Genomic DNA, 22585 nt, shown 5'->3' on the forward strand with positions numbered 1-22585 from the left:
TATATATATATATATATATATATATATATATATATATATATATATATATATATAATTTATTGAACTAAAATATCATATATACCAAACATCTTAAGAGTGAGGGCCTCATGTTAAGGGCCCGTTTGGATACCACCAAATAAGTTACTTTTTCTACTTAAAGCAATAAATAAGCAACTTATTTAAGATAAGTAACTTTTGTATACACACACACACATGCACACACCCCCACGCACTCATGCCATAGTGGTATTTCACCACCTATGGATACTCAAACCCTTGACCGGGTGTTGAAACTCCTAAGAGTCTACCACCCCTGCAGGAGTAAAGGTCCTTGTTTATAATTATTTATAACTCATTTAGTTAATGAGTTTTTTACCACCAAATAAATTACCTTTTCTACTTAAAGCAATAAATAAGCAACTTATTTAAGATAAGTAAATTTTGTTTATAATTATTTATAACTCATTTAGTTAAAAGTTTTTAATCACTTCAATTAATTTTTTAAAACATTTTTACTTTTTATGAGTTGCTAAAACTTGGTAGAGGAGATGAAAGAGAAAAGAAGTTGATAAGTATGCATGTTACCAGATCCACTCATCTTCTTAACAAGTAAAAACTAAAATAAGCTACCAGTGGCACGAGTAACTTCTCTCAAGACTCGAAAGATCCAAACAGGCCTCAAGGACCTGATATTACACAAAATCTCAATGATAGCATGTGTTGCATGTGCAAAGATGATTTGATATGTCCCACAGCCACCAAAATTGTCACTTTCCTTGGTGGTCCTAAAACCACCAAAATTGCCCCTTTCCTGTGAGGGTAGTTTGGGAGTACGTTGGACCACCAATTTAGGTGACCCAACCATCTTTTGAACCCATGCGTTTTTATTAGTGGGAGGTGGATGCAATTGAGGTGGTGGTTCGGTGGACTTCAATAGTCCACGTTGGATACTCTGTGCAATTTGCCACAGTTTATAAGATTGTGCGGACTCTTCCATGGTACATGTACCTTACATGTACTTCAATACAGACCATCCAGTCGTGGCCTATTATCTAGATTGGACAATCTGAACGGTTAAATCGGTGGCCATTGAATGGATGGTTAAAAGCAACAATCGGATTCGACAGTCTTATCTCAACAGATGATCAGATGCTTACGATCACTTAATCAAAGTGATTTTCCAGCTAGACTACGCAGATAGTGGGACCCACAGTTCGGACGGTCTGGATTATTTAAAACTCGCCAAAAGCCATTTAAAAGCAAGTTGCCACAGCGTAACTAAGTGTGGCAAATGACCAACGTGTCTCTGTCACCAAGGTCAAAATTTCCCACCATTGCGAAATATTCAAATTCTCGTGATATTTACATAATCTCGCGTTAAATAGAAAACCCTTTGCTTTTATTAAAGCGAAACGGCCCCACCACCTACTCCGTCTACGGAGCCGCTGATTTGTTTTTTTAGTCTTGAAAATCTCAAACCAATCTGAGCCGTCAGATCTCAAAGCTGGTTTGACTCTAATTCATTGATTTCCCTGCAACCGGTTCTCCCGGTTGCAACCGCCCGTCTCCTACATATAACGCTCTCGCCTCTCCATTCTCTTCTAACTCTTCTTCCCCAATCCAGAGCTTGAATCTGACTTTAATGGGAGTCTGAGAGCAAGCTTTCCATCTCAGCCGTCCATCTATCATCTCTTCTTCCAATGGCCGTTGATCTGATCGGATACTCGACGATGCAAGATCAGATGGCGATCCAAGAGGCCGCGTCAGCGGGTTTGAGGAACATGGAGCAGCTGATCTTTATGTTATCTCACCAGAACAATCACAACAAAAGCCCCGTGGATTGCAGGGAAATTACAGATTCTACCGTCTCCAAGTTCAAGAAGGTAATATCGATCTTGAATCGGACCGGACACGCCCGGTTCAGGCGCGGGCCGGCTTTGCCGCCGGCTCAGGCCCCGATCCAGACGCCACAGACTCAAACCCTAACCCTAAATTTCACAAAGCCGAGCCCTAATCCCAACCCCGCCGGGGAGGTTGCGACGAGCCAGTTCCCGCCGGTGGCCAAGGAGACCTTCAGCATCTCGCCGCCGATGTCGTCCGCGAACTCGTCGTTCATGTCGTCTATCACCGGAGATGGGAGCGTCTCGAACGGGAAGCAGGGATCTTCGCTCATGCTGGCGCCGGCGCCGGCCGTTTCTGCCGGAAAGCCGCCGCTTTCGTCGTCCTACAAGAAGAAATGCCACGGTCACGGTCACGGGCACTCCGATGATATCTCTGGAAAATACTCAGTCTCCGCCAGCAGCCGCTGTCATTGCACCAAGAGAAGGTACGCACTCACGAGATCTCCAAACACCCACGCAAGATCGCGATTGTGGCATGAGGTAACTAACGTGCGCCCGGCTTCGATGGCTGTAGATGCCGCCTAAGGAGGATCATGCCTTTTGGAACGGCTTGCCTACTGACATCTAGCCGTGCGGCGCACGTTAGCGAGTCGCATGCGGTGACGCTATAGCGGGATCTGATTCCTGCACCACCGCTACGCCGCTCCGGCACAGGATAGCGGCGGACGTTAGAAACCGTATTTTTGTAATTTTGTATTTATCGTTGAATGTCATGTATTGCAGGAAATCTCGCGTGAAGAAGACGATCCGAGTTCCCGCGATAAGTTCGAAAATGGCCGATATACCGCCTGACGAGTTCTCGTGGAGGAAATACGGCCAGAAACCCATCAAAGGGTCCCCTTACCCAAGGTATTTTAAACGTTATTTGACACTTGACAGTAATGACCCTTGCCACTGAAGATCCATTCTAAAATCTCTGTGGGCAGTTTTGGAAATACAAATGGCAGTTTCGTAATTTTCTAAAATCCTTGTGCAGGGGCTATTACAAGTGCAGCAGCTTACGTGGCTGCCCGGCGAGGAAGCATGTGGAGCGAGCGCCGGACGATCCGTCGATGCTGATCGTCACCTACGAGGGCGAGCACCGTCATTCCCAAACTGCCCTTCCCGAGGCAGGAAATCTCGTGTTCCACCCGTGAAATATGGGGAGAGAAAAGGAGTACAATTATGTAAAATCGGGGAGTTTTAGGGGTATTATTGTAAATTTAAACGGCAGCGACGGAATCCAACGTCTCTTAATGAGTTTATCATTTTTTTTCTCACTTACTGTAATCTAAATAGATTTGATTCTTTCTTTTGAAATCGTGTCCCGCGGGAGTTTGTCGTTTGCTGCACCTATGAAGTCAACAGAGCGAAAAAAAAAAAGAAAAAAAGAAGTAAGACAGAGAGGTTGGGGTTGTTGGGTGGTGGGCCCGGGATGTAAGTATTCTGGGAGAAGTGGTCAAAAGACATGATGGTGGTGGGGCCCACCCAACATTTGTCTTGTAGAGGGAGTTTGATGAGGATTCTTTCTTTTATAAGGTGGTGGGGCCCACCTCTTTTGTCTTGAATTGGCTGCCGCGACTTTGAGGGGTGAAAAGATGGGGCAGGTGGGGAGTGGGCCATGACGCAGACGTTTTGCTGTAATACTACGCAGGAAGACAAAAGGAGAGAGGACGTATGATGTTGAGAAGATGGACTTCATGCGAGTATACTTGCATTATATTATTTATTAAATGATCGAACGGTTTTCCAAGTCAAAAGGAAGAATAAGGCATGCGTGTGAGATATTCGGCAGGGAGAATCGCAGAGCGGCAATGGGCGTTCACACCGTGAAACGTGGCGGTTGGGGTGGGTTACGTTGCGTGTGGCCCACCATTAAAATTCGATGATAATTCATTGGCGTTTCGTGTGTTGACTGTGGCCGTTGAAAGTTTTCATTGTTTTTCCATTGATGATGGTCTATTTAGAGAGATGGGTTGTATTAAGTCCTTCTATCTCCTTTGCCATGTCAGGAAACCACAGATCTCATGCCCAACTTTTGGTGCTCCTTTGATTTGATGATTTGTGTTCTTTGTATGGTAAAAGGATGGTTGGATTTATGCCTTTCATAATTAAGATTATAAACACTAGAAAATGAATTCTGTTATAAACAATATGAGATTTTCATAATTTGAATATTATTATTATTATTAAGCTATTTGGGTGTTCACAAATAAAGGAAGCGGATCGATAATTCGTCCAGGCAGGGTCTCAGGGTCAGGGGCCATATAGCAGATAAAATGAGGCCAATTCAAGGCTCAAGTGAACCACTGAGAATTAGACTCTCACCATTAAAAACTTCTTGTGAAGTTTTGGATTAATTATATATTTGTATTTTCCTTTCATTCTAAGTTTATATGAATTTATGAACATATTGGATGGCAAATAGACATTACAATGGCTGGCCTCTGCTTTGATGCATTAATTTAATGCGTGAAGAAGGAGAGAGTACTTGGATGGGATAAGCATTTAATTCAGGAAGCAAGAGAAAGCATCAAGTATTTAATGCGCGTAGCAAGAGATAGGACACACACGGCTTCCACAAACAAGGGTGGCAATTGGCTGAACCCAAAGTCATGGTCTAGCCTAATATAAATCCCAATGGACTAAAGAGGCTTGACCTTGCCCTGGCTTAAGTGGGCCAGGCCAAGTCATGGCTTAGCTACTGTCAGGCGTTGATCAAACCAGGCCAATGCCGTCCTGTAAGTTAAAGATAAGTCAGAAGTAGGACAATTTGGTGACTGCTTCTTCTTTCTGAGTAAAAGATTATATATATTCATCAACTAAGCATATACTTCATATAATCATACACCATATGCATGAATTTAAATAAATATATCAATATATTATTTACCGTCTAAAGTGGTCCATGTGTATCACTCTTCCAGAGCATCAATATTCTTTGCATTTCAATAATTATAGTCTAGTTACTATTACCTATGTACTATGTATCATACATTTTGACAATGGACTTGGTTATTCATCACTGGCCCTTACCCACAGCTCAGCCTAAATAGGTGGCTAGATTTCAAGCCCTGACCCAGATCTTTGGCAAAGGGCCAGGTCATTTGGGTTGTGCTGGGCAACCCAACCCAATCCCACCTCTGCTCATGAAGTTGTCATGAACTGTATTGTGAAAATAATATGTATGCAATTTGTCAATATCCTTTTCTATTCCAAGCAAGAAGAAATGAGTAGATGCATATAGAAAAATAATATTTTGTAAACCTACTTTACATACGCCAAATGTTTTACAATTTCGACCATTTATGTTTAAGCACTCACATGTATAGCATGTAGGGATGGCAATTGGTATCTGAGCTTGAAAGGCACACCTGATTTTTAGGATGGGCTGGCTAGGGTCAATAATGTATGGCACAACCCATTGACCCAGTTCTATCATGAAGTGAGTCACTGTTATACATATATATGTGTTGTTTGAAAGTATTTTTGGGTACGTGGTCTTGTTAATTTTCATAATCAAAACCATTTAAATGATTGAACTCCTCAAGCGTGGGAGGAATACTATCACCCCATTTGTCACCTTGATTTGGTGGTAAATTTGAGTATTTCAAATCCAAATAGTTGATTTTTATGTTCAGCAACCTTGGATTAGAGATAAATAGAACTTGAGGTATTTCAAATATAGCAAAATGCCGATATTGAAGTGTACTCCAAGAAAGATGACTCTTTTGTCTCCTTAATTTAAATTGCATGAGAGCCGCACATGTAACAAAGGTGTCTCTAAGCTATTAATCCATTGGACACGTGACACACTATTAATATCCAAAACAATTTACTTATCAGCTCCAGTACTAAAAATACATCAATAGAATGATTTGAACCATTCAAATGTTGGACATTTAAATGAATGGTTAAAAATTGTTGATGAGTTGCTTATTTGTGATCCTTGCATTTGTAGCATACCCAAGGCTCAAAATTTCATCTTTTTTTACTACAGCATATATTTTAATGAGCTTATTAGAACCATTCTATCAAATATGACACATATATTAATTTGGAATGTTAAAGTTGATTTAGTTAATCAAACATAACCCTGGTAATATACCAAAGAATTACAATTAGAGCTAGGCATGTCTGACCCGATCCGATGGATCCGACCAGATCAGACCCAATCTGACTTGTTTCGAACCGAATTGACGGCCTTAGTGCGGATCAAGTAGAGTCATTCCATTCAGATCTGACAGTTTTTCAGATCGAGTTCAGATCGTGGTCAATCCGAACCGATCTGAATCAAATGGATCCGATTCGGACCGATCCGATCCGGAGTAATACTTATGAATATTTATCACATATATTTATCTTATAAATAAGTTGGATGACAAATAAACATCACTAGAATCTTCTAGTTGCAAGCCTTGGATTATTAGGATCTTCTAATTTTGGATATTTTTGAGTCATGGTTCATCCATTGTGGGGTTGATAAGCTCAACAACTCTGATCATTGGACCATGGGCCCACTTGTACAAATTGAAAACATAAGATACTATACACCACATATCCTCCTTCATATCTCTTGGACAAGATATGATTTTGATGAGGAATGCTCAACTGCGAACCAGTTCGCACGAAAGTCCGACAAACTTTTTTGAGAACTCATCATACATGATGAGTCTCGAAAATCTGAACGGTCCACGTGAAGCAAAACCTCATGAAGCCCCCCTGGTACCAATTTTTACTTTGAACCAAAACTTTATTGGGCCATGAAAAATGAAAACAGTTTCTTCCCTTGATTTGAATTTCTCTTTTCTATGGCCTACCAGAATCTTAGATCAGGGTGAAAATTCATCCCATGAGGTTTCACGGGATTCCGCATCTTATGGACCATTCAGATTAGACTCCCATGACACGTGTGCAAAGGTGCACACGTGCGCGGGTGCGTAGGTGAGCATGCCTCTAATTTTGTAATGGCAGATACGGAATAGCCAGAATTAACGTGTCGTGCACAGCACGTTAACACAGGCACAGCTATGTAGATACATGTTGTGCAAAGACAAGCGGAGACGCGCCACGAGCTCCTATCCATTTTTTGTGATCATTTTAGAGCATTTGAAAAAAAAAAATGAATCATATCTAAAGCTCAAATGGACCACACGGAAAATAGCGGCGAGGATAATGATTTTCACCGTTAAAAAATTCGTAGGGCCCACCATATCGTTTATTTTCCATCTAATCTGTTAATAAGGTTTAAAATATATGAGTGAAGAGGAAAAACAAATTTCATATTAATTCGAAACTTCCTTGATCTCCAAAAGGGTTTCAATGGTAAACGTTCAATCCCCCACTGTTTTTTGCAGTGTGGTCCAACTGATCTTTAGATCTGTCTTATTTTTCGGCTCAAGCGTTAAAACGAACTCTCCAAATGGATGGACAGTTTGGATATAACATATACCTCATATTTTGACCTACAAACCCAACCCGATCCGACTCAGTTTCCCTAACCGAGTCAGACTCGGTTCGGGTCAGGCCAACTATGCATTGGATCAGTTCGAGTTAGATGTCCCGGACTCTGTCCCAGATCGGATCGAGTGTAGGTCAGCCCATGTAGATTTTGGACTGAATCGAGTTGGACCCAATCCAATCCGACTGGGTCCGATGCCTAGCTCTAATTACAATGACTTCCAAATACAAGCTCCCAAACAAAAGATTATAATTCCAGTGCATTTCAACTAAACACAAATAAGGATTGGAAATCACCTTGATTCTAATGCAATTGTGATTTGGATTATCATGCATTTCAAATCCAAGCTTCCAAACAAGTCTTATAAAAAATTTCATAGATTTGGATTGTTTCAAACCTTTAATCGTGTCACAACAACCCCATCTTAGCGAATTTGATGGATGGGATATTATATGATATCGGGGATACTTTTTGTGGCCTTTGATATTTCTTTCAACACAATCAAAGATTTTAGAAGGTGGACATGAACCAGCCAGGTCACGAATATTTCAAAACAATAGCCAAACCTGGCCCCGCTCGACAGATTATAGAAATGATTAAACCAATTTCAGCTCAAAGGCCTAATAAAATTCAAAGGGTCTCTAAATTTTAAGAGTTTTCGTAGTATATGGTGGGAGAGATGGGGATATATAGACACGTACAACTATTTTTATTTTAATGATCTCTCTCATTAAAATTAATGGAAACACTTGAGGCCTGTTTATTATTGGGCTAACCTACAATGTCTCATAAGACATGTCAAGTTGGGTCTAGTTGTCCATATCAATGGGCCCCACTTGGTCAAGTCCAATGCCAAAGGGGCCGCGTGACCTATCCAAATTGGGCTTCTGGTGTGGAAAGGGTGGTGGACCCTATCTTATGGATGTGGATGATTTGATCATCCTCTTGACTTTTTGGGCCCAAAGAATACTTCGATCTTGGTGGACTGTTGTTTTTGATGTCTTAAATCAATTCAGAAATAGGGTCCGTCGTTGTCATTGACAGATCATTCAATGTCATCGAGTATTGTTTGATGGTCGATGCCATCAAACAGTTACTCGTTTTCATTGAGATTTTTCGAAATTTCGCCAGAACTAATTAGGTGTATGCTAAATGCTCTCAAGCTTAGTTTCGATGCCATCGAAATCCAGGTCCCCAATAAAAACTCAGTTATAAATAGGTTGGACAACATAAAAACAACATGGTAAACTTTTGAAAGGTATCAATGGTGGGCCTCCCATCCACAGTATTTGCATCATAACATAAGCCGACACAAGTGAGATGTAACGTACACTTATATATTACTAAAACACTCCATTCCGTGTGGTCTACCACCAACTGCCATCTGACTGGACCATTCATCTGCCGAACCTTCCTCTGTTGCGTGGTTAGGATCGTTCAACTACAACATTCATGTTCTTGTGTTATACATGATAGATGTGGTTCAATTGTCTGACGCTTACAGTGATGTACGACGCACTATCATTCAAAGGATGACTGAAAGACTCTTGAGCATTTAATGTTGACCGTTGGTTGGACTTACTCCAAAGGCCCGTAGGTAGTTTCAAAAGTAATCCAATCAACATATTGGATCACCCAGACATCTGATTTTTTGGGGGTATGCCCGTCCACGAAAGGACTTAAAACTTTCAGGGAGCCCGTGCAAAAAAAAAAAGAAGGTCCGCCTTGGGGCCCACCTATGTCTTGGATCATCAGGCTGATATTTGAGTATTACCTTGAGCCTGGTGTGACTCACCTTGTGAAGGGATCAGATGGCATATAGACATCACAGTGGCCCAAGAAAGTTTCAATGGTGAATCTCTATTCCCATTGTTCCAAGTGTTAGGGCTCACTTGAGCTTCAGATCCGCTTATTTTGACGATCACATTCCAACATGAACAGGCTAGATGGAGTGGATGTCACACTGATGTTACCATGGCTCTACAGAGCTTTTTGTGTTGTAGGACCATGGAAGTACACTGAGATGAATCAAGTAAAGTATTACAATTACAAAGACAAGTATAATCACAAACACTCAAAATTTAATATGGAAAAACCTTTGTAGGGAAAAAAAAAATGGCACAAAGTGACAATAACGTACTATAAAAGTAAAAAAATTGTAACAGATGGAGATTACCCAATTCAAACAAACCTCGAATTTTCCCAAGCTATGCCCTTGAACCCTTAGAACGAATTAGAAAGCTCTCTTGAACTCTATAATTCTCCTAAATCTCAATTACACCCATATAGATATATACTTTATGATAATCACAATTCAAATAGGAAACAAATCTCGCACTTGTGCAATTCTACGTGTGCGCTCAATGGCACTTCAATAACATTGGCAGACGGTAAATGGCATCGAATACCCTTGATGACATCGAAGAAACACCAAAACATTCCAGCGACTAAACATAAAATTTTCAATTATTTCGATTACATTTTTTATTGAGACTTCTTCGATGGCATTGACGGCTTGTCGATGGCTTCGAAACCCTTTAATGGCATCTAAGAGGATACAAAAAGTATCCAACAACCATCATAGAATTTATTATTATTTTTTTTTAATGACATCACAGTTTACTTGAGCGTGCGTGTACAATTTGCAAATTTAAAACATCAACAACATTTTGTTGTACCCGATCTTGTACAACAGTTGTTGTAGGAAATCAGCGTGCGTGTACAATTTGCAAATACACGTGTTAGTATCGTGCGGATGCGTAAGCAGGAACGGGACTCAGTCCGGATGAAACGAAGAAGGTGCCTCCCACGGACGTGCTACATGGCACACGTGTAAGATATTCCTTCCATCAATGAAGATTCCCCGATCTAAAAATCACGCCCGTCCACTCATCAGGTGGGTCACAAGTATACGTTAAACGTGTAGACGATGGTCATTTTCAAATCTGTCTCGTGCAAGTTTGGTCCACCTCATCAATGGATGGCTTATTTTCAACCGGAGTATTTTTATGGTTGTTCCATCATTGTTTTTCACTGCTGACTCATGATGCCAAACTACGTTGGACTCAACCATGTCTGAAGTAACTCGGGTGAGTTGTCAATCGATACCAAGTCACGTACTCACACATGTTCGGTTCCGATTTGTGGTGCCCAGCTGGGTTAGACTCGAACTGAGTCTGAGTTTACTCTGGTAGAGTGTGATAGATGATACACAAATACTTAGGAATTACCGGTGTATAGTGGGTCGCGGACGATTTCATAGCCAAGATGGATTAGAAAAGGCCCAGTTGATGACAAAAGTGATATGGGCCGTCAGACCTTAAATCGGGCGTATCTCTTAATCTGGAATGAGCTATCGGACATACCATATATGATTTTGGGGTAGAACGAGCTATTTTCCTTGCTTTTTCCTCGTGAATTTGAGAAGTTTTTGTGAGGATTCTAGAGAAGCTCTGTAAATTCATAGTAGTTATCCTTGAAGAAGACAGTGATCAACCTCATCATGTTCATCCTTGCGTCAATTATATTGCATATGTGCTCCATTTATTGTATCATGAAGTGAAATTTGCAATTAATTTATAATTTGGATCGTGCGACATTTATTGTACGGTTAAAAATAAACATATCCAATGGGCCCATTCAAGCAAACACGTGTTCACGAATTAGAGGTTAGGATTGCTCAACCAATCTGATTTCAAGATGGACTTATAAGTCTGTGTGTGTCAAGTGTCATGCTTTGCTAGAGTATCAAATAACTCTTTTATGGTCCGTTTGGATTATAAATTACATAAATAATACATTATAAAAGTACAATGATAATAAACTCTTTTACTCATATGTTGAAAACATTGCATTTTACTATCATGTTGATGATTCTTTTTCATTACTTCAATATCAAATCATAGAGAAAAATAAAATAACAAACAGTATTTAGATTATAAACTTTCAATGCAATACGATGTAAAATTGTAATTTACAATTCAAATGGTGTAAATATATAATTATTACAATTTATGTTGGGTCTCTTTATGTTTCACTGGAATTCAACCATGTACAGTCGTCATAGCTTCGTTTCCTGTTGGAAGCAGCACCAATAGTCTCATCCACCACATTGGAGGCCGTCGCTGTTTGAACCCTGTAATCAATCATAAAGATGTACCACACGCCTCATCGTAGACATAGAATTGACACCTATAGCTTTACACCTAATCTCTACAATCATCACATGAATCATATATTCCCAGTGTTCTAGCGAGGAAAACAACATAGAAGCATCCCATTTCTCAAACAGGATTTGAAAGCATTAGTTTAGGAAAGCGATTGCCTAATTCAGACTATTTCATAGAGGTGTGGTGTGTGGATTGTGCACAATTCATACATGAATGACACCCAGATCTACAACTCAAGTGGTAGACCAAGTGAAAGATACTTGGTTTCAACACTGAGGTCTTGGTATCGATTCCGTAATGGTGGCTAACAGTGTAGTGTGAACTGACAGTGGGTGTACTAACAAGCTAACAGTTATAAAATAAATATAAATAAATATAAATAAATAAATAAATAAATAAAAACATGAATGAGTCATGTACAAAGATGGTGTTGAGCTGGTGCAGGAAAGGCGCGGCTTCGGTGTATTGTTGACTGTGGGGCCTACCGTTACATTTCTTATATCCACACCATTTCTCCGCATCATTTTAAGGTATGAGCCAAAATACGGCTACAGGAAACGGTGGAATTTGACCATTAAAAACTTCTCAAGGGCGACAAAAGTTTTGGATGAAGCTAATATTTGTTTGGTCCTTTCATCCATGTCTTTGTGACCTTATCAATAGGTTGGATTGAAAATAAACATTCTATGGCCCCCAAGAAGTTTTTAATGGTGGATGTACAATTAACACTGATTTTGGTGGGGTGGTCCACTTGAGATTTAGATATGTTGCATTTTTGAGCTCGTAACCTAAATTAATCGGGCAAAATGGATGGAGGCATGATATAATACACATACATCATGGTGGGCCCCATCCACCGAAAAGACCCGTACTATACCATGCAAACATAATACCGAAACAGAGAATATGACATGAAAATAATTTATACTTCTAAATGCACAACCTAAAACCTGCAAAATGGTCCATTCTTAAGTTAGTACATTTTTAGAAGTGGACTATCAGTCGAGGCTGCATCTCTCACCAATAAACAAACAGATAGCAAAGAAACAAAATCTAGAAAAATCCACCCATTCAGTATACCATATATAATATGATTGGACCATTTTCTTTTTCGTCCCAATAATCTTTATGATGTGACCCACCTTTTTTTTATGGATTAGATGTTATGTTTTACGCTATGATATACGAAAATCATGTGTTAAAATAATTCAAAAATAAAAGATGCCAGCTTTCACTTTCAGGGAGGAAAACTATGTGATGAGGTGATTTGTTGTGTGTATATATAAGAGGTGACTCGGACGAAAATTGCATGCTGTGGTACACACTACCCGCCGTTGGTATGTTGACATGGCAAAGTCATGTATATGTAATATGGCACCGTTTGCGCGAGATCATTTTAAGGCATGAATTCAAAAATGAAGTAAATCTAAAAATGAAGTGAACAAAACAATAGAAGATAGTGAGGAACATTCACCACTGAAAACTTTCTAATAGCATGTAAATTTTGATGAAATCAAATGCTTTTGTGTGAAATAAACATGTACTTAAAAAGGTTTCAATTGTAATTGAAATTATCCCTACTATTTTCTGTGTTATGATACACTTCAGCTTTTAATGTGCTTCATTTTTGTCTCCAAGCCCTAAGATGAACTCTCAAATTAAATAGACAGCATGAATATAACACATACATCATGGTTTATATATAACTTTGCAACATAAAGATCCTATTAATCAATTGAACATGGCCCACCGACAATGCGGACCACAATTTTTCCAAAAAACACAAATTGATAGGAATAAAAGAGAGGAGAACGGATATTTATAGGTAAAAACACTTGTTAATGTATGGTCCGGTCCGATGATACTTACCGGTCCAAGTAGAGGATAAGTCCCAACATCTTATGTTTGTGAAATATCCAACCCGTCCATAAGGTTTTTTACATCATGAAGATTTTTCTATGAAAGAATCAGTACAATCGGCTCATCAAATGGATAACACTTTATAAAATAATTAAGATTATAAACACTAGAAAATGAATTCTGTTAGAAACAATATGAGATTTTCATAATTTGAATTTTATTATTATTATTATTATTATTATTATTATTATGCTATTTGGGTGTTCACAAATAAAGGAAGCAGATCGATAATTCGTCCAGGCAGGGTCTCAGGGGCCATATAGCAGATCCAAGGCCCTAGAGAGCCTCGCTCAATGATGAGGCCGATTCAAGGCTCAAGTGAACCACTGAGAATTGAACTCTCACCATTAATAACTTCTTGTGAAGTTTTGGATTAATTTTATATTTGTATTTTCCTTTTATTCAAGTTTATATGAACTTATGAACACGTAGGATGGAAAATTAACATTACAATGGCTGGCCTCTACTTTGATGCATTAATTTAATGCGTTAAGAAGGAGAGAGTACTTCGATGGGATAAGCATTTAATTCAGGAAGCAAGAGAATGCATTGAAGTATTTAATGCGTGTAGCAAGAGATAGGACACACTCGGCTTCCACAAATAAAGGTGGCAATTGGCTGAACCCAAAGTCATGGTCTAGCCTAATATAAGTCCCAATGGACTAAAGAGGCCTTGACCTTGCCCAGGCTTAAGTGGGCCAGGCCAAGTCATGGCTTAGCTAGTGTCAGGTGTTGATCAAACCAGGCCAATGCCGTCCTGTAAGTTAAAGATAAGTCAAAGTAGGACAATTTGGTGACTGCTTCTTCTTCCTGAGTAAAAGATTATATATTCATCAACTAAGCATATACTTCATATAATCATACACCATATGCATGAATTTAAATAAATATATCAATATATTATTTACCATCTAAAGCGGTCCATGTGTATCATCTATCACTCTTCCAGAGTATCAATTTTCTTTGTATTTCAATAATTAGTCTAGTTACTATTACCTATGTACTATGTATCATACATTTTGAAAATGGACTTGTTTATTCATCACTGGCCTTACCCACAGCTCAGGCTAAATAGGTGGCTAGATTTCAAGCCCTGACCCAGATCTTTGCCAAAGGGCCAGGTCATTTGGGTTGTGCTGGGCAACCCAACCCAATCCCACCTCTGCTCATGAAGTTGTCATGAACTGTATTGTGAAAATAATATGTATGCAATTTGTCAATATCCTTTTCTATTCCAAGCAAGAAGAAATGAGTAGATGCATATAGAAAAATAATATTTTGTAAACCTACTTTACATAAGCCAAATGTTTTACAATTTCGACCATTTATGTTTAAGCACTCACATGTATAGCATGTAGGGATGGCAATTGGTATCTGAGCTTGAAAGGCAGACTTGATTTTTAGGATGGGCTGGCTATGGTTAATAATGGATGGCACAACCCAATGACCCAGTTCTATCATGACCCTGTTATACATATACATGTGTTGTTTGAAAGTATTTTTGGGTACGTGGTCATGTTAATTTTCATAATCAAAACCATTTAAATGATGGAACTCCTCAAGCGTGGGAGGAATACTATCACCCCATTTGTCACCTTGATTTGGTGGTAAATTTGAGTATTTCAAATCCAAATAGTTGATTTTTATGTTTGACAGCCTTGGATTAGAGATAAATAGAACTTGAGGTATTTCAAATCTAGCAAAATGCCGATATTAAAGCGTGATCTAAGAAAAATGACTTTTTCGTCTCCTTATTTTTAAGGTGCATGAGAGCCACACATGTAACAAAGGTGTCTATAGGCTATTAATTCATTGGACACATGACACACTATTAATATCCAAAACAATTTACTTATCAGCCACAACACTAAAAATACATCAATACAATGATTTGAACCATTCAAATGTTCGACATTTAAATGAATGGTTAAAAATTGTTGATGAGTTGCTTATTTGTGATCCTTGCATCTGTAGCGTACCCGAGGCTCAAAATTTCATCTTTTTTTTTTTATATACTAAAGCATATATTTTAATGAGCTTATTACAACCATTTTATCAAATATGACACATATATTAATTTGGAATGTTAAAGTTGATTTAGTTAATCAAATATAACTCTGGTAATATACCAAAGAATTACAATTAGAGCTGGACATGTCTGACCTGATCCAGTGGATCCGATCCGCAGATCGAGTAGGGTCATTCAGATCCAACAGTTTTTCGAATCGAGTTCAGATCATGGTTAATCCGGACCGATCCGAACCAAATGGATCCGATCTGATCCGATCCGAAATAATTCTTATGAATATTTATCACATATATTTATCTTATGAACAGGTTAAATGACAAATAAACATCACTAGAATCTTCTAATTGCAAGCCTTGGATTGCTAGGATCTTCTAATTTTGGATATTTTTAGGTCATGGTTCATCCATTGTGGGGTAGATAAGTTCAACAACTCTGATCATTGAACTATGGGCCTATTTGTACAAATTGAAAACCTAAGATACTATACACCATGATATCATCCTTCATATCTCTTAGACAATATATGATTTTGATGAGGAATGCTCAGCTGTAGACCAGTTCAAACGAAAGTCCTACGAACTTTTTTGAGAATTCATTATACGTGATGAGTCTCGAAAATATGAACGGTCCACGTGAAGTAGAACCTCATGAAACCTCCTGGTACAAATTTTTACTTTGAAGCAAAACTTTGGTGGGCCATGAAAAATGAAAACAGTTTCTTCCCTTGATTTGCATTTCTCTTTTCTATGGCCCACCAGAATCTTAGATCAGGGTAAAAATTCGTCCTCTTGGGTTTCATGGGATTTTGCATCTTATGGACCGTTCAAATTAGACTCCCATGACACGTGTGCAAAGGTGCGCACGTACGCATATGCATAAGTAAGCATGCCTCTGATTTTGTAATGGCAGATATGGAATAGCCAAAATTAACGTGTCGTGCACAGCACGTCAACACAGGCACAACTGTGTAGATACGTGTCGTGCAAAGACAAGCGGAGACGTGCCTCAAGCTCCGAGTTGTACGAACGACTCAAATGAGATCAAAATTACATGGGCCCCACAATGATGTATTTATTATATCCATACCGTTTATCCATTTTTTGTGATCATTTTAAAGCATTTGAAAAAAAAATGAATCATATCTAAAGCTCAAATGGACCACACTGAAAATAGCAACGAGGATAATGATTTTCACTGTTAAAAAAGGTTAAAAATACATGGATGAAGGGGAAAAACAAATTTCATATTAATCTGAAACTTCCGTGATCTCCAAAAGGGTTTCAATGGTAAACATTTAATCCCCCACTGTTTTTTGCAGTGTAGTCCAATTAATCTTTAGATCTGTCTTATTTTTCGACTCAAGCCTTGAGGCAAACTCTCCAAATGGATGGACGGTTTGGATATAACACATACCTCATATTTTGACCCATAGACCCAACCCGATCCGAACCATACCCAACCTGATCTGACTCGGTTTCCCTGACCGAGTCGGACTTGGTTCAGGTCAGGCCAACCGTGCATTGGATCGGTTCGAGTCAAATATCCTGGACTCGGTCCCAGATCGGATCAAGTTCGGGTCAACCCATGTAGATTTCGAACCGAATCGAGTTAAACCCAATTCGATCCGACTCGGTCCGATGCCCAGCTCTAATTACAATGACTTCCAAATACAAGCTCCCAAACAAAAGATTTGAATTCTAGTGCATTTCAACTAAACACAAATAAGGATTGGGAATCACCTTGATTCTAATGTAATTGTGATTTGAATTATAATTCATTTCAAATCCAAGCTTCCAAACAGGTCTTATAAGAAATTTCATAGATTTGGATCATTTCAAAATCATATCACAACAACCCTATCTTAGCAAATTTGATGGATGGGATATTATATGATATACTTTTTGTGGCCTTTGATATTTCTTTCAGCACAAGCAAAGATTTTAGAAGGTGGACATGAACCAGCCGGGTCACGAATTATTTCAAAACAATAGCGAAACCTGGCCCCGCTAGACAGATTGTAGAAATGATTAAACCAATTTCAGCTCAAAGGCCTAATAAAATTCAAAGGGTCTTTAAATTTTATGAGTTCTCATTGGGTATAGTGGGAGAGATGGGCATACATAGACAACTATTTTTATTTTAATGATCACTCTCATTAAATTTAATGGAAGCACTTGTGGCCTGTTTATTATTGGGCTAACCTACAATGTCTTACAGGACATGTCAAGTTGGGTCCAGTTATCCATATCAATGGGCCCCACTTGGTCAAGTCCAATGCCAAAGAGGCCGCGTGACACATCCAAATTGAGCTTCTGGTGTGGAAAGGGTGGTGGACCCCATCTTATGTATGTGGATGATTCGATCATTCTCTTGACTTTTTGGGCCCAAAGAATACTTCAATCCCGGTGGACTGTTGTTTTTGATGTCTTAAATCAATTCAGAAATAGGGTCTGTTGATGTCATTGATAAATCATTCGATGTCATCGAGTACCGTTCGATGCCATCAAACAATTACTAGATTCCATTGAGATTTTTTGAAATTTCACCTGTTAGTTGCTGAACTAATTAGGTGTATGCTGAATTCTCTCAAGCCTAGTTTCAATGCCATCGAAATCCGGGTCCCATAAAAACAACGTTGTGGGCTTTTAAAAGGTATGAATGGTGGGCCTCCCCATCCATAGGATCCATCGATGTCATTGACAGATCATTCGATGTCATCGAGTACTGTTTGATGCCATCAAACAGTTAGTTACTCGATTCCATTGAGATTTTTCAAAATTTCGCAGGTTGGTTGCTGAACTAATTAAGTGTATGCTGAATGCTCTCAAGCTTAGTTTCAATGCCATTGATATCCGGGTCCAATAAAAACAACGTTGTGGCCTTTTAAAAGGTATCAATGGTAGGCCTCCCCATTCACAATATTTGCATCCTAACATGAGCTAACACAAGTGAGATAGTAACATCCACTTATAAATTACTAAAACACTCCACTCCGTGTGCTCTCCCACCAACTGCCATCTGACTGGACCATTCATCCGCCGAACCTTTCTCTGTTGCGTAGTTAGGATCGTTCAACTACAACATTCATGTTCTTGTGTTATACATGATAGATGTAGGTCAATTGTCTGACGCTTACAGGGATGTACGACGCACTATCATTCAAAGGATGACTGAAAGACTCTTGAGCATTTAATGTTGGCCGTTGGTTGGACTTACTCCAAAGGCCCGTAGGTAGTTTCAAAAGTAATCCAATCAACGTATTGGATCACCCACAGATCTGATTTTTGGGGGGTATGCCCGTCCACGAAAGGACTCATAAATTTCAGGAAGCCCGTGCAAAAAAAAAAAAAAAAGGTCCGCCTTGGGGCCCACATATGTCTTGGATCATCAGGCTGATATTTGAGTATTACCTTTAGCCTGGTGTGACTCACCTTGTGAAGGGATCAGATGGCATATAGACATCACAGTGGCCCAAGAAAGTTTCAATGGTGAATCTCTATTCCCATTGTTCCAAGTGTTAGGGCTCACTTGACCTTTAGATCCGCTTATTTTGACGATCACATTCCAACATGAACAGGCTAGATAGAGTGGATGTCACACCGATGTTACCGTGGCTCTACAGAGCTTTTTGTGTTGTAGGACCGCAGAAGTATAAATGAATCAAGTAAAGTATTCCAATCACACAATCAAGTATAATCACAAACACTCAAATTTTAATATGGAAAAATCTATGGGAAAAAAAAAAAAAACAATGGCACAAAGCGACAATAATGCATTATGAAAGTAAAAAATTATAGCAGATAGAAATTACCTGATTCAAACAAACCTCGAATCTTCTAAAGCTATGCCCTTGAAACCTTAGAACGAATTAAAAAGATCCCTTGGTCCTTACTCTTGCTTGGGTGGTAGACTCTCAAAAGTTTCAACACCCGGTCAAGGGTTCGAGTACCCATAGGTGGTGAAATTCCACTAGCGTGAGTGTGTGGGGTGTGTGTGCGTGTGTGTAAATAAAAAAAAGAAAAAGAAAAAGAAATAAAAAGATCCCTTGAACTCTATTATTCTCCCAAATCTCGATCCATAAGTATACACTCTATGATAATCACAATCTAAATCGGAAACAAATCCCGCACTTGTGCAATTCTGCGCGTGCGTTTAATGTTACTTTCGATGGCACTTCGATAACATTGATAGACTGTAAATGACATTGAACGCCCTCGATGATATCGAAGAAACACCAAAACATTCCAACGACTAAACATGAATTTTTCAATTTTTTTCGATTACATTTTTTTATAGGATTTCTTCGATAGCATCGATTCGATGGCTTTGGACCCCTTTAATGGCATCAAGGAGGATACAAAAAGTATCTAACAACCAACATAGACGTTTTTATTTATTATTTATTTATTTGTTTTTATGGCATCAAAGTTTACTCGAGCATGTGTGTACAATTTGCAAATTTAAAACATCAACAACATTTTGTTGTACCCGATCTTGTACAACAGTTGTTGTAGGAAATCAGCGTGAGTGTACAATTTGCAAATACACATGCTAGTATGGTGCGGGTGCATAAGCCGGAACGGGACTCAGTCCGGATGAAACGGAGAAGGTGCCTCCCACGAACGTGCTACATGGCACACGTGTAAGATATTCCTTCCATCAATGAAGATTCCCCGATCTAAAAATCACGCCCGTCCACTCATCAGGTGGGTCACAAGTATACGATTAAATGTGTGGACGATGGTCATTTTCAAATCTGTCTTGTGCAAGTTTGGTCCACCTCATCAATGGACGGCTTATTTTCAACCGGAGTATTTTTATGGTTGTTCCATCATTGTTTTTCACTGCTGACTCATGATGCCAAACTACGTTGGACTCAACCATGTCTGAAGTAACACGAGCGAGTTGCCAATCGATACCAAGTCACATACTCACACATGTTCTGTTTCAATTTGTGGTGCCCAACTGGGTTAGACTCGATCTGAGTCCGAGTTTACTCTGGTAGAGCGTGATGGATGATACACAAATACTTAGGAATTACTGATGTATAGCGGGCCACGGACAGTTTCATAGCTAAGATGGATTAGAAAAGGCCTGGTTGACGACAAAAGTGATATGGACCGCCAAACCTTAAATCAGGCGTATCTTGCAATATGAAATGAGCTATCAAACATACTATATATGATTTTGGGGTAGGACGAGCTATTTTCCTTGCTTTTTCCTCATGGATTCGAGAAGTCTTTGTGAGGATTTTAGAAAAGCTGTAGATTCAGAGTAGTTATCCTTGAGGAAGACAGTGATCAACCTCATCACGTTCATCCCTGCATCAATTACATTGCATGCGTGGTCCCAGTTTGGCATAATCATGAAGTGAAATTTGCAATTAATTTATAATTTGGATCATGCGACATTTATTGCACGGTTAAAAATAAACATATCCAATGGGCCCATTCAAGCAAACAAGTGTTCACGAATTAGAGGTTAGGATTGCTCAACCAATCTGATTTCAAGATGGACTTATAAGTCCATGTGTCAAGTGTCATGCTTTGCTAGAGTATCAAATAACTCTTTTATGGTCCGTTTGGATTATAAATTACATAAATAATACATTATAAAAGTACAATGATAACAAACACTTTTACTCATCTGTTGAAAACATTGCATTTTACTATCATGTTGATGATTCTTTTTCATTACTTCAATATCAAATCGTAGAGAAAAATAAAATAAGGTATTTAGATAATAAACTTTCAATGCAATACAATGTAAAATTATAGTTTACAATTCAAATGGTGTTAATATGTAATTATTACAATTTATGTTGGGTCTCTTTATGTTTCACTGGAATTCAACCATGTACAGTCGCCATAGCTTCGTTTCCTGTTGGAAGCAGCACCAATAGTCTCATCCACCGCATTGGAGGCCGTCACCGTTTGAACCCTGTAATCAATCATAAAGATGTACTTCACAATTAAAGCCTCGTCATAGACACAGAACTGACACCTATAACTTTAATCTCTACAATCATCACATGAATCATATATTTCCAGTGTTCTGGCGACGAAAACAACATAGAAGCGTCCCATTTCTCAAACAGGATTTGAAAGCATTAGTTTAGGAAAGCGATTGCATAATTCAGACTATTTCATAGAGGTGAGGTGTGTGGATTGTGCACAATTCATACATGAATGACACCCAAATCCATAGCTCGAGTGGTAGGCTAAGTGAAAGATATCTCGTTTCAACACTGAGGTCTTAGTATTAATTCCCTAATGGGGGTGGCTAACAGTAAAGTGTGAACTGACAGTGGGTGTACTAACAAGCTAACAATGATAAAAAAAAATTTTAAAAAAATTTAACAAAAAGAAAAAACATAAATGAGTCATGTACAAAGATGGTGTTGAATTGGTGCAGGAAAGGCACGGCTTTGGTGTATTGTTGACTGTGGGGCTTACCATTACATTTCTTATATCCACACCATTTCTCTGCATCATTTTAAGGTATGAGCCCAAAATACGGCTACAGGAAACAGTGGAATTTGACCAAAACTTCTCAAGAGCGACAAAAGTTTTGGATGAAGCTAATATTTGTTTTATCCTTTCATCCATGTCTTTGTGACCTTATCAACAGGTTGGATGGAAAATAAACATTCTCTGGCCCCCAAGAAGTTTTTAATGGTGGATGTACAATTAACACTGATTTTGGTGGGGTGGTCCACTTGAGATTTACATATGTTGCATTTTTGAGCTCGTAACCTAAATTAATCGGGCAAAACGGATGGAGGCATGATATAATACACATACATCATGGTGGGCCCCATCCACCGAAAAGACCCATACTATACCATGCAATCACAATACCGAAACTGAGAATACGACATGAAAATAATTTATACCCCTAAATGCACAACTTAAAACCTGCAAAATGGTCCATTCTTAAGTTAGTACATTTTTAGAGTATACCCCTAAATGCACAACTTAAAACCTGCAAAATGGTCCATTCTTAAGTTAGTACATTTTTAGAGGTGGACTATCAGTCGAGGCTGCATCTCTCACCAATAAACAAACAGATAGCAAAGAAACAAAATCTAGAAAAATTCACCCATTCAGTATACCATATATAATAT

At 38.8% G+C, this 22585-nt stretch overlaps 1 protein-coding gene across 1 annotated transcript; it reads left to right on the forward strand.

Annotated features, from left to right (window-relative positions):
- Nucleotides 1-1595: 1595 nt before the first annotated feature.
- Nucleotides 1596-4033, forward strand: LOC131217245 (WRKY transcription factor WRKY51-like). The gene is made up of 3 exons (XM_058212102.1): nt 1596-2326; nt 2625-2750; nt 2878-4033. The coding sequence occupies exons 1-3, from the start codon at nt 1701-1703 to the stop codon at nt 3035-3037; spliced, it is 912 nt and encodes a 303-aa protein (XP_058068085.1). The 5' UTR covers nt 1596-1700; the 3' UTR covers nt 3038-4033.
- Nucleotides 4034-22585: the final 18552 nt, after the last annotated feature.

This window comes from Magnolia sinica, chromosome 10, assembly GCF_029962835.1.
Source record: "Magnolia sinica isolate HGM2019 chromosome 10, MsV1, whole genome shotgun sequence".
Taxonomy (NCBI): domain Eukaryota; kingdom Viridiplantae; phylum Streptophyta; class Magnoliopsida; order Magnoliales; family Magnoliaceae; genus Magnolia; species Magnolia sinica.